Source organism: Notamacropus eugenii, chromosome 6 (genome assembly GCF_028372415.1).
Source record: "Notamacropus eugenii isolate mMacEug1 chromosome 6, mMacEug1.pri_v2, whole genome shotgun sequence".
NCBI classification, from domain to species: Eukaryota; Metazoa; Chordata; class Mammalia; order Diprotodontia; family Macropodidae; genus Notamacropus; species Notamacropus eugenii.
The window spans coordinates 207549912-207563663 of NC_092877.1; the positions used below are offsets into that span (position 1 = coordinate 207549912).

Below are 13752 nucleotides of genomic sequence, written 5' to 3' on the forward strand. Positions count from 1 at the left end.
TCAGATTTTACATTCCAGCTGAATGACCCTGGGCAAGTTGGATCTCCCCATCCCCTAATCTTTTTCCCAATACTCCCAAACTATCGAGGATCAATGACAAATATCTGTAGTTTATCTACATTTTTATATAATACTAAAAAGAAGCCTGGTACTTCTTAGTGAATCAGGAACCCAAAAGAAAAAAATAAACGTGTTCTAAAGAGCTTGAATATATACAGGAAAACACAATACAGTCTTGATAAGACATAAAACATTATGAAAGTCAACAGAAAGTAGGTGTTGTAAAAAGATGGGTTATTTTGATAATAGTTGTAGTTTGAGGCAGGCTAATTTTAAACTACAAACAAAAAAAAGCATACTTAATCTAGATAGATTATGTAGAACAGTGAAGGGCTATGCAACTAAGGGACAGCAAGCCAGATATAGGGTCAAATGAAAAACATAAACATTAGGGAAAATAAAGAGTCAGTGAAGTGAGAAGCACTTTCTACTTTTATGTTATCACCTAAAGAGCCAACAATGAAATATTTTTGGTCTATTCAAGAGAAAGGAGTAGACAAAAGACAGTTTTAGTAAATATATTTCAAAGAGAAAACTACTTAGGAACAGATAATCATTTAATTGTCCTGATGAATGAAAATAACAAGGCCCCTATTTTGACATGTATAGGCATTATTGAAGTTAAAATGACAGGGTATCAACCAGATTTGACAAAGAATATAAATAGGATATGAAGGACGAGTCGAGTCAGTCAGCATTTATTAATCACCTTCTCTGTGCCTGACACTGTACTAGATACTAGGGACTCAAATACAAAAGTCACTGCCCTCTGGGGGTTTACATTCGACTGGGAAGGAATTACAAAATAGAATTCTGAAAACCTGGCGTTTGAAAAACATACAATGGTGGCTTTTTGTTGTTGTGTAGATAGATGGTGTAGGGATCCAGTAAAGAAAATCCCCATTTTTTATTTATGCCTTAAAATGTATCTTTTCTAATTTTTCAAAATAAAAACTATGTTTTTTTTAAAGATTAACAAAATACTCAAGATAGTTTTTACAACATGGCCAATCCAGAAAAAATGAAATATGAGGCAGAATACTAGAGAGCAAAAATAATTAGTTCAACGTAAGTTTTGAAACTAAACCTCCAGTTTTGCATTTTGAACAGACTAATATTAGGACATCTCTCAATGGATGATTCATAAACATCTTAAACTCCATACATCCAAAGCTAGATTCATTACCTTTGTTTCTAATGCCTCCCCACTTCCTAACTTCTCTATTACTGAGTACCCCAGTCCTCTCACTCACTGAGACTCACAACCAAGGTATCACTCTCATTTTTTACATCCAATCAGCTGTCAAGTGCTTTACAACAGTCCTCATCGAGGCCCCTTTCTCTCCTCCAACATGTAATCGCTCTCGTGCAGACACATCCCAAGTCCGTGCCTGGACTATAGCCAGTCTTTCGGTTGGCTCCCTACTTTGGTCCATCCTGCACTCAGGTGTCAGACTGACCTTCCTCAAGGACAGTAGTGACCAAGTCACAAACAAGGGTCTTTATCCACTCCCAACCCCCTTCCCTCAATAAACCCCAGCGCTTCTCTACTGCCTTCAGGATAAAACAGACAACCCTATGATGTACAAAATCCTCCATTAGCTGGCCCCTTCCTACCTTTCCTGAGATCCAGAGCCCTTGGCCTCCCTGCTGCTCCTCCAAACATTCTGAGCCTCTTTACTAGCCATCCTCCATGCCCAGACTTCTTGCACTCCTCATTGCCACCTCCTGACTTCCCAGCTCCCTTCAAGTCTTCCTAAAGTACCACCTTCTCCAAGAAGCCTTTCGTGGCCTCCCTTAGTACTAATGGTTTTCCTCTGTTGCTTATTTCCCATTTATTCTGTATCTAATACATATGTACTTTTTGCATTTTGCTGCCCCGTTGGTCTGTGAGTTCTAGAGAACAGAGACTGCCTTTCCTTGTATCCCCAATACGCAGTACATAGGTTCTTAACAAATACTACCTGAATGACTGATTTGAATAAAAGTGACAGCTAATTTAGGAAGGCTTCTGAATAACACAAACAAAACAGCACAAGACACAAAGCGAGAAACATTCACAAGTACTGGAACAGACAAAATACTACTGTGCAAAGATTGTTAGACTTAGAATCAAGAAATCTCAGTATAAATCTCACCTGACATTTACTAGTTAAGTCAAGAATCATTTCCTACGTGCCAGGCACTGTGCTTATTAAAAATATGACTGTAGACAAGTCAGTCTATCTAGTCTAGACTATAAAATGAGGATGATGATACCTCTAAGTCCCTACTACCACACAGGGTTATTGGGGGAATCAAATGTGGAAAATACTTTGAAAACCTTTAAAGTTACTATTAAAAGTTATTTTTGGTATTAACAGCTTAAAAAAATTAGGTGACTGTGAGAATTAATAAAAGCAAAGGAAATACACATATTAGCAAAATATTCTTTTATTATCTAATGTTGTGAATGATTAAAAACTCATCTACAGTGGCAGTAGTAGTGACACTTTCAAAAGCATTGTTTTAACAAGTCAAAGTAATCAATGACTCAATACCGTTAGGAATCAGATACAATATCACTTAGAGTTTTGCAAACATTCAAGTACTATAATAAAGTAGCTATATACACATTGGTCATTATTATCCCACATTTCCTGGAAACACCACAACAAAACTAGACAAAACACAAGACTCAGCAATGGAATCATTCTTCTAACATCTTCACCCAGGTCCTTTTGAACTCTTCTCTCCCAAAAGCCTTTCTCTTCTTTCTGTCTAGTCTCTTCCTCTCCCTTCAATCACATTCCTGCTATCCTAGTCCTTGCTTCCTCCAGTCTTGATTACTGATACACCCTATTTGCTCATCTCTGACTGTATTTATATTCCACAATTACAATCAGGTAACACTCTTGCTCAAATGGATCCCCAATGCTTTTGGATCAAATCTAAATTCTGTACCCTGGCAGTCACAGCTCCACATTACCTAGCTAACTTTACTTCCCAACAGGTCTCTTTCACTCCAGTCAAGCTGGTCTTATAACTGTTCTACACATGGGACACATTATCTCATGCCATCACAAATGTGCTCATTCCCATCCCATCCCCCTACTGTAGCACCACGACCATGATGATAAATGTTGAACCATGATCTCTCTTGGGGGAGGAAAACAAAACAACACACTTGTACACATTTTTAAGTTCAACCTGTATTATTAATATTTTCGTCACCTAGAATTTCCTAAATCTACCAGAGATTGGGAACCGACTGCCCCCATCCCTAACAATCAACAAATCAATAAATCAAATCCTAATTTATGGCACTTGCCAATTTCTAAGATGTAAATGCTTACAATGAAAATTTAATACCTGGCACTCACAATCTAGTATGAGGTGGCTGCAGCACATTACCATTAGTGACTTCTTTTTTCTATTCTTGACTAGGAAAATGCTGTCCATTCTTCAAGGCTTTTTATTCAAGTCTTTACCCTTCAATAAAGTATTTCTCAATTACTTTGGTTCACATTGATCTCTCCCCTTTCCACTGTATTTTTTGCCCATGCTATAAACATAGTGAAATCTTCTATGTGTAGTTTTGTGTCCTGTGCATGCCTTATTTACTTAATTAGCCTGTAATCTCTTCAAGGTTCTATATATAGTATACAGATCAGGTATTTGATATTTATTGAATTGATGATATACTACCTGTAAATTGCCACTGATATTTTAATTCCTTAACTTTAGTGCTTTTCTCACGTACATAAAGGGCTGTAATGTTTCTACTCATTAAATCAGGAAGTAGCAGATTAAAATTTTGGGTGATGAGTTGAAGATGCTCATTTGAATTTACATAACAAGTAGAAAAGATACAGAATCACTTCCATTTTAGAGAAGGCAAAACCATAGGCAAAAAATATGAGTGCATAAATTGCTTGAAGAGTTAAAGAATATGAGATTTTCACTGACTTATTCCTATCTAAACTATACTATAAAACTCTATTCAGAGAACTAGCCTCTATCATAATTCAGAGAAAAAAGTAGGAATACATTCCAAGACTAGAATTTTATGTTGGTTAGTTTTTAACTTCTTGTTGTTCAGTCATATCTAACTTGGCAGAGATACTGGAGTGGTTTGCCATTTCCTTTTCCAGCTCATTTTACAGATGAGGAAACAGAGGCAAAGAGGATAAAGTGACTTGCCCAGGGTCACACAGTTAGTCAGTGTCTGAGGCCAGATTTTTGAATTTATTTCCTTTTGACTCAAGCCCTGGCGCTCCAATCCACTGAGCCACCTAGCTGCCCCAGATTTTAACTAAAGTGAGGCTATAATGTGCAGATTTCAGTGCATTTAAAATAAAATCCATTAAAAATATCAGCACACAGAATTTTCTTTAAATGGATGTTTTTCTATTTTTAGATGTTTATATTTTCAAATTAGGTAACTCAGGAACAGACTCAAAAAACTGCAATTATTTAAAAAGTTATATTTTTAAATGTCAACATTTATACAGAGTATAATACAGGTAAAAGTTATTTTGACATTCTTTTGAAGAGTGAAGTGAAAACTTGGTTATTTAACACATTTACAAAATATTCACGGAAGCCCAAATAATTTGTACAGAAATACTTTTTTTTTTCTTACAAAAGAGTTTATCAAAAAGAATTTTAGTAAGAAAATTTAAGGAATCTACTTTTAGCAATTTCAAAATGAACGACATCTAAACCTTTTAGAATAAAATTATCCTCACTTATGTGATGATAAGAGTTTTGTTTTTAATTACTCATTAATTTGGTCTCTTTTTTAAAAATAAGGAAATTGCTAAATTGGTCACCTTGTCAAAGATAAGAAAAAAATTAAATTGTCTTCTTTTTCCATCATGATAATTATGCCCTTAAAAATCTCATAAAATCTACATCCTTTAATAAAACATTAAAAACCCCATTTATCTCTGAATGTCTTGTGTTTTAACAGTGAGCTCTACAATTCTGGTTATTCACTGTTTTTATATTAAAGGTAATGAAAGGGTCAATTCCATTAACTATATGGTCAGTCAGTAGCTGGAAATTTTTTTGTTGTTGTTAGAAAAAGGAGCTGTCTGAAGTGGAATTTCATAGAGTACTAATTCCTTTTTTACACTGCTCTCTTATCCCAATAAAAATGCCATTGTGGCTCTGTATCAACATAAAAAGAATTTTTTATTGCCTAGAAAAATTGCATATTTATTACTTTTAAATCTGCCCTCAAATGACTGTACTTTATTCAAAAGTTGGCATTGTAAAACTGCTTTTATACTACTAAGCTTCTACTTCAAATGTGAAACTGTCTAAAGTTAAGATGAGGAATGGACAGGTTTAAAATTGGAGCTAATGTGACTAATTTCTCAGTAGAGCTTTTAAAATGTTGGTTTAAAAAAAAGTTTTAGTAAAGCATTTAAAAGTAAAATCACAGGATTTTTAGAGGTTTGCCAACTGAGTTATTTTATTCTACAGATTAACAATGGACACTACAAATAATCTCTATTCAAGAGGTAATTTACTGTAAATAATTAAATAACAATAACCACATTGTACTGCTCCCATTCTCCCCCCAAAATCTGGTTTGTAGAAACTCTGACTGAAGTATTATCTTTCATTACATGGACCCCACTCACCAATTTTTTATTTTAAACTTTCAAGGTGCTGTCCTTCTCAAGGAATGGCCTAAATCTGGACCAACATGGTAATATTTAAGAGTTATACAAGTGCTTAAGAGCCTTTAATAACTAACCATAATGTAGCATTTTTTTAAGTAGAATATAAATCATCTCAAATACATGAAAAAATATTTTATCATGTGAAAATTACCATTAACATTAGAAAGATGAAGGCTGATATTCCTAAAACAAGGATTTCTTTATTTCCTTTGCTCTCCACATGTAGTTTTCGATAATATGGGCCTATAAGATATGTCTTTATAACAAGACATATAAGAAACACAGTAACCAGAGAAACGAGGATTTGACCAACCAGTATCAGTATTCTCAGTATTTCCAGGAAAATGCTAGAGGGAAACAGAAAAGAAAAAATGTTATTCTACCTTTAAATCCTGTTTCTCTCATTTCTACTGACAATAGCTTTTAATTTTTTTCTTTTAATATGTTGTTTCAAATTAATTCCCAGATTAACCTTTGAAATTACCTTTCATTACCTTTGAAATTCTGAAACAAAATCCACAAAACCATATAGAAGCCTGTGTCTCAAAGTCTTAACTATATTTTATATTGTCGTTTGAATCAGATATAGGATATCAGATTCATAACAAACTACACACATTGTTAGGACCAAAAGCCTGTGTTGAAGATTTTCAAATACAAACCCCATTACTTGTCTTTTTTGAGCAATATTTGATGTAGCAAAATTCCTATTCAACAAAAAGATTAATATACTTCCCAAGTCCTTGTACACATAATCAAGTTTGACTTACATCCTAGAGTTACACAATTAAAGGGATCGCAGCCACAAAGCACTAATTAAACTTCAAGAGCCTGTTCTTTTATCCTCTTTTAAAATCAGAATTCTTTTATTTTCCCAGTGAATTTAATATAATTATTACTCAAAACACATTGAGAATACTATATCACTTTGTCTGATCTCCAAAAGGGTACATGGTATGGAAGTTGCTAAGCAGTTTTTATTACTATACCAAGAACTTAAGAAAGGTACACTTTATTGTTAGTAATTACAGTTAAAAAGCTTCTGTTATCTTGCATATGCTGAGTGAAGGAGGCTAAGAGTTATAATGATCAATGGATAGTTCACCATGGGATAACAGAACAGCGATTGTTTGTACAATCAGGCTTAACGCAGCAGTGCTGGAAATGCAAATAGCTAGGGGCAGCAGTACAGGAGATCAGAGTTCACCCTGAGGCAGGGACCATATAATAGAAAGCAAGAATGAAACCAAGCATAGATAACAAAGAGAAGTCAATGGGAGGAAACCAAATCAGCAAATATTAGAAATTTCAATCTACTTATCTGATATCTCCCAAGCTTCTAAATGGGGTTAAGTTTCTTACCTACAGCAGAGTTTAAATGGGATTCAGCCTCTAGCAAAACTGATACAGATGTTCAATTTGAATTTTTAGCTTTGTCTCTACAGTCAAGACTTTTCTAAGTAGTGAAGTCATATCTTATTTAACCTTCTTGTTCAAAACAACCTGAACCCCAGTAAACCCTACACTGCAAGATAGAAAATCCACAATTATTTAAGCCCAAAGACCTATGGTAAAAGCTAGCTATCTGAAACTTAAAATGCATTTGTCTCATAAATTTCTAAATTACACTTCAGACTATTTTTTAAAAAAATAATTTATGTCTTGCCAACTTTATCTGTTTTCTGCTTATGAAACTGTAGGAAAAGATCAATTTTATTCTATAGGTTGAATCTGATTACTTGAAATCAACAGAAACAACCATTAGTTTCTAACATGTGTACTGACTTTATTATTGGTAAGTCTAGTTATTAGACTGAAGATCTGTGGTGAGTCAAACGCTAAATTTCTAAGAAACAAAAAAAGCCTAACTCAGAAGTCAACAAACCTGAAAAAAGCAGTTTCATGTCAACCAATGGGTGAATAACTTTAGTTACTCACCCTATGAGTCCATAAGCATATCAGAAAACTGAAGAGTTCATAGGCTTTTTGGTTGCTCCACTCTTTCTCAGAACTGCCCCTTGAGAGTTCTATGCTATAATAGGGAAAGCATAGGATTGAAAGTCTAGGAGACCCAGGTTCTAGCCATAGCTATGTTACTTGGTACTTTTGTGGAACTCGGATTTTCAATCTGTAAAATCAGGGGTTGGATTTCGCACTTCCTTTCATCTCTAAAAGGTTAAGATTTATAACTCCTAATCAAACTTTACTTTTGAAATTCCTGTCATGTCTCATGTATTTCTAAAATCTACTTTTTTGAAATTTATGAAAGTTTTTTCCTACAAATTTATTGTTTAAAGTCAGACAGCTTTAATATTCATGAATTATTACATTTCTTCTTTCAAAGGGTATTGATACTGAAGTTGAATTTTAATGTTCTAAGTACCTAGAACTAGATTGAAATTTTGCAGACTGGAACAGAAATACCAGTTCCTACAAGTGGCCGGTAAAATGCCAGATAACAAAAGCTTTTTTTGGATTAAGAAAAGAAAATTATAATTACAAGATATAATTAGTGTTCCACAAATCTTAATGGAAAGTGAGCTACCTCCTAGCTCATAACGAAAGGGTCATCTCTAACCTACTTCTGTGACTTTTGGAGAAGTCACTTACCTAATTTAAACCTTAATTTCCTCATCTGTAAAATTAGGGGGTTAGACTAAATGACCTCTAAGGTAACTTCTAGCTCTAAATCTATGATCCCAAGTGTGGTCTTGCAAGTCAAGAGACAAATCAGAGTATATTCAGGATACTTCAAAATGTGGAGTACATATACAAATTATTCTACATTTCTAAAAACTAAAATATACATTTTAGCCAAATTTTCATTAACCAGTCTGTATTTTAAAACAGACATACTAATGAACATGTTTGTAGACTGATTTTATATATATGTATATGTGTGTTTACATACACATACATATACACAGAAAGAGAGTGTGTAAGTGTGTGTGTGGGGGGGGACTGGCACATGCTAGGCACTTAAAATATTATTAAAATAAGCCCTTCCCTCTTAATTCTCTTGATTAAAGTTAAAGAAAATCTAAACAAAAACTTATATTCTCCCTTCCCATGTAAAATTAAGCTGTACAAAAAAAGATATCAAGGTCAAGAACATGTAATTTTATCAATGCAAACACACCTCCACTGACAAAAGATTGGGATTCCTTGATAACTTAGTATCTCACAGCTTTCAAAGACAAAAACTAATCATGCCCAGTGGCCAACCCGATAAAGAACCTCTCAGAATTTAGCTTGCCTGGTCCTCAGTCAACAAAGAAACAGTGACTTTCTTGGCCCATACTTGAAGTCTTACCAGCTTGATAACATCTGCCAAAGCTTATGTTCTACTAGCAAAGCCTTTGGGAACCCCAGGTCACCTAATGGCCACGATGAGCTGCACAGCAGGACTTTAGCGTAGGTATACAAAAAACAAGAAGCCAGGCTGAGAGTGGGCCCACTATTTTCACACAACAAAATTTGCTAGTTAATATATTTTAAGAGAGGAAAATATGCAAAGGATGCTCCTAACTTCCTACAGTGTATCATTTTTAAGCAGGAAAATTCAAAAGAATAGGAGTTTTGACTTATGTAGGGCTCAAATCTCAGTTTTTTTCAGTCAGGTTTGGAAAACCATTTTATATTCCTTGGTTATGAGTCAAGCTTCAGTTACTTCCTATACAATGATGCTGCAGTCACTACAATAATGCTGTAAAATTTAAACAAATCAGTAACGAGCCTTTCAAAGAATGATAACAGACTCGTCTGAATGACATTTCTACTAGTGGAAACTTTTGGGAACGCCTTATTTGGGACTGCATCAAGAGCTCGTTATTCTCTTTTGAATATAAGTTAGCACAGTGCTTGGCATATAGTAAGCACCGATTGCTTGACTAAGTGCTAGGAACGCAAACTAAGGCAAAAAACAACCCCTATTCTCAAAGGAAAATGAATACACAAACGAGATATACAACAGGATAAGTGAAGGGAATTCTGAAAGGAGACATCTCTTTGCAGAAGATATTTATCTTTGGAGGGTATCTTTACTTTTTGGAAACAGGTAAAGGTTACTGAGAAACAAGTCTGGTGAATAAACTGGATGATTAGTCGGTGGTAATATCATTTTAGGTCTGAGCAGGAAACTATCAAGTAACAAAACTGATTCTCAAAAAAATAACTCAAAGTTAATTCCAAAGCACCAAGAAGATTTTCAACATCAGCTTTTGCTGATTCAGTAAACTATAAATGCATTTTCTTTCCAACATCACTCAAGATGGAGGCACCTATGTAGGAGGTGGCAGGGTGAAAGACACATACTGGGAGCTGAAATGGGTGGCATCTTTAAACCTAGCAGGCTTGGATGGTCCTGATCTCTGTTTTTAATGGCACCCAGGGATGAACGAATGTCTTGCTCCCCTGGAACATGGGCACCATATACTATTAAGCCAGATGTGAGGGCAGGACTACTTGTGGCTCTGAGAACTGGACTTGAGGCTTTGGTTTGTTTCAGTAGTCCTTTTCAGATCAAAGCATAGGCAGTAGAGTCCCTGGACCCGGAAGTTCAAGCTATGGTGAACTTGGAGACTAGATGTTGTTGCAAGCTCAGCAGGGATGCCCTGAGAAGCCAGGGTGCCTAGACACAAACCTTGGGAGGCTTTGGACTTGGAACTTGATGGGGCTATTCCACATAGAAAATGAGTTAAAATGTGAACCCTACTAATCTCCTCCCCAGAAATTGAAGGGGTATTAAAGGAGGGGAGAAGGAGGTGTTTATATGTTTGTTTTTACAATAGCTTTGAAGTTAATATTTCTTTGTAAAAGTTAATATGACTTAAGGAGTTAAGTGGAACTAGGGTGCTGGGGACCCCTAAACTTTGGAAAAACAAATCAGTGCAGAGAGATATTGCCTAACCTCCTTATCAGAGAACCAGAGAACCCAGGGGGAGGAGGTCAAACGTAACATACCTGGCTATCAGGTATAGGTAGCAACTGTTACACAATCTCAAGTGAGCCCACCCAGATGTTGGTGCTTTTCCCTCTGGTAATTCTGTCTGTATGTAACGGTCACACAGCTGGATCTGTCTGTTAATCTGTGGTGTATGTCTTACTTATGGTCAGGCAGTTGGAAGCCCTGTCTGCTGGTCTTTATTTGTCTGCTCGTATTTTCTCTATTGGTGTATGTGTTTAAAGAAGATTGCTGACCCCTCAAAAGTTGCTTTCCTTTTGGAAAAGCAGATCCAAGAACCTAGTGCTAGCAGCCCATCCTGGATGGGTCAGGGTGCTTGCTGCTACAGATGGAGAATGATGGAATTGTAAAAATTGTAAGCTAAAACATAAGAGGAGATACAGACAACTATACCCTGAAAAGATTTTCATTTTCAGAAATATTTTATGAATAACCAATCTGAAAATAATAAATTATAAGAGGAAGCATAAAAAAATTTAACCTGGAATATGTATTAGCTCCTGCTTGTATAAGAGTTGGCATAATCGCTATGAATAATCCAAGCTGTACATCTTGCATCACTAGCATGCCAAGAAGCACACTGCTGTAGTCAATATCACCTGTTTGAGAATAAAGAATGGTATTCAAAATGCAGATCTAAACCAGTATAAAACATCTTACACATATAAATACTATCAGGACGACTTTGTCTGAAACTTTAGACTACTTATTAAAGGGTTGGGGTTTTTGACCATAAAAAAACAAAGCATATTTTAAAATTTATTTTTTCAAGGTAAAATAGTAAATGTATTTAAAATAAGGTTTTAATATGTCTTAGAACAAAGTTGCTTACAATATTTACATGCCTACAACTGACCTTTTCATAAGTTAAGTAACATTACTGAGGATATTTTTGCATTTGAATTGATGACAAATTTCATTCAGTGCCAGAAAGGCAGATAAGCAGCTTTCTTTCTTAATCCATATTTTGTTCTTCAAGCTAGTCAGAATGGCCTGACCTATATCTCTGCTCCCAACTCAGGCTAAACCTCTGACCAAACTTCTTGCCAACAAGAGCATTTTCCCCACTACAAAGCTGTCACTGCTTGCACAATTAACATAAAGCAAAAAGAAAGTGTGTGGAAGAGAAAGTAGATTTGAAAGTGAGTGGTTCAGAAATAATAGCAAAATGCTGATAAAAGTACATAACTCAGGGAAAGGAGAGGAATTTTTTTTATTAGGCATTTTATATTTATATTTATATACTTTTAAAAAATAATGAGCTGGCTGGATTCTGGTTTTGATATCTATTTTTTATTACACTGTGTAACCAGAATTTTTCTGGTTTAGAAATATGAGTAGTGACACTGCACTGAGTCACTTTTGGAGCACCTAAATCAGGGGCCCTGAATTCACAAGCAGTAGATTCTATTTCATACACTTTTAAGTTTTATGAATTTAATAATTTGCAAAATATTGGCAGGAGTACCCAATATTCAACCAAAGAGTCTGACAACCTTACTTGAGTTAATCAAACACATTATCTAAATATACTTCCAAAAATATATATGAATAGTAGTGATATTTTTCTGGAAAAAATTCTATGCATATTTTACAAAAGATTATGTGTCTATGAGGACTACATTCCTAAAACAAGTCCTGTCATCTGTACCAAAATTCAACCATTATTTTTTTACATCTAGTACACATCAACGAAAAAATCTCACTCAAGGTTTATTTCTTCCCACTGATCTTGATTAAAAGGAAAGATAACAGATTCAGAGATGGAAAGCGACTTAAGAGTCATCTAGTCTAGCTATTTTATAGAAGAGAAAGCCAAAGAATAGAAAGGTAGGGCCCAGAAATTGTCCAGTGACAAAACTCCTATTCAAACCCAGCATTCTGACTCCAATTTCAGCATCTCCTCACCCTCAGTTGCACTGTTTCTCTCCTTTGTTACTAGCTTTCATGGATGACGGTGGTGAGAGGGCCAGGGCTATAAGTGAATTTGACTGTAAGCAAAGATGTAACTCTGTACACACATCACCAGATAAAATGGAGACAAATCAGCGACAACATCCCTCAGCCTAACTCCGCTCAGATGGATCTAGGCAAGCCTTTGAACAAGTGAACCACCACTGCAAGGTTATTCCATGTTAAGTCTGGTAATCCTTTTACAAGATTTTATAGGATTTAGAATGCAAAATTAAAATCCAAGGGCCTGAAACACCCTAGTCAAAATTTGGATACATTAACGTGGTTTTGTTTTGCTTTTTAAACATATTTTACATATTCTGTAATAGTTTCCTATCTTCTTAGTACATGTTCTTAACTTAACATACCATAACTACAAAAACTCACCTACCAAAGCCTAGAAATAGTTTTTTGGAAATGCTTTAGGCCAAACAGTACTTTTATCAGTTCTCCTATCACTTAAGAGTATTAAGCATCGATGGTAGCAATACCAACATCATAAATCATATTTGCACTGCACACTCATTTTTTTTAAACTTTATCTCTTTCAGAGCTACAAACTGTCCAAATTTATGGGGCTGCATTTTTCAAAGACAGCAGTAGATTAGAATTAGATGAATTCATAGGAGTTTAATTCTATTTGTAATACTGCCAACAAGTTTGTTAGTCAAGGCCTAAGAAGACAACGGTCTCAATGCTTTTATCACTTGACTTAATCATTAATTTATAAAATAAATTTACTCTATATGTAATTGAAGAAATTCATGTAACAGTCTATGACCTACCTTCTTTTTCACCTCGGGCACTACCAACAAGGAACCTGGACACCAAGGGTGTGCTTGATAAGGATAAACAAGTAGAAATAAAAACACTTTGTGTTGGTCTGATTTGTAAAAAGTGTCCCCACAATAAGCCAAATGAAATCATTAGGAATGTCATATAGCATGAGCCTTGCAAGGAGATCTTCCATACCTTAAAGAGAACAAATTTATTTAAATATTTTAATAACTTAATAGGATATCTCCTTTCCAAAGCCTGAGATGCTACACACACAAATAAAACTGGATCGCACATTTACACTACGTACTGAATATATCAACA

General features: G+C 35.0%; 1 protein-coding gene across 1 annotated transcript in view; it reads right to left on the reverse strand.

The window, feature by feature from the left end:
* Nucleotides 1-13752, reverse strand: part of TMCO3 (transmembrane and coiled-coil domains 3) — a 77392-nt gene that overhangs the window by 15690 nt on the left and 47950 nt on the right. The window contains exons 7-9 of the mRNA XM_072621892.1: nucleotides 13437-13623; nucleotides 11180-11297; nucleotides 5887-6082 (exon numbers count right to left, since the gene is read on the reverse strand). Coding sequence (XP_072477993.1) covers nucleotides 5887-6082; nucleotides 11180-11297; nucleotides 13437-13623 — 501 coding nt within the window. The remainder of the gene's footprint in view (nucleotides 1-5886; nucleotides 6083-11179; nucleotides 11298-13436; nucleotides 13624-13752) is intronic.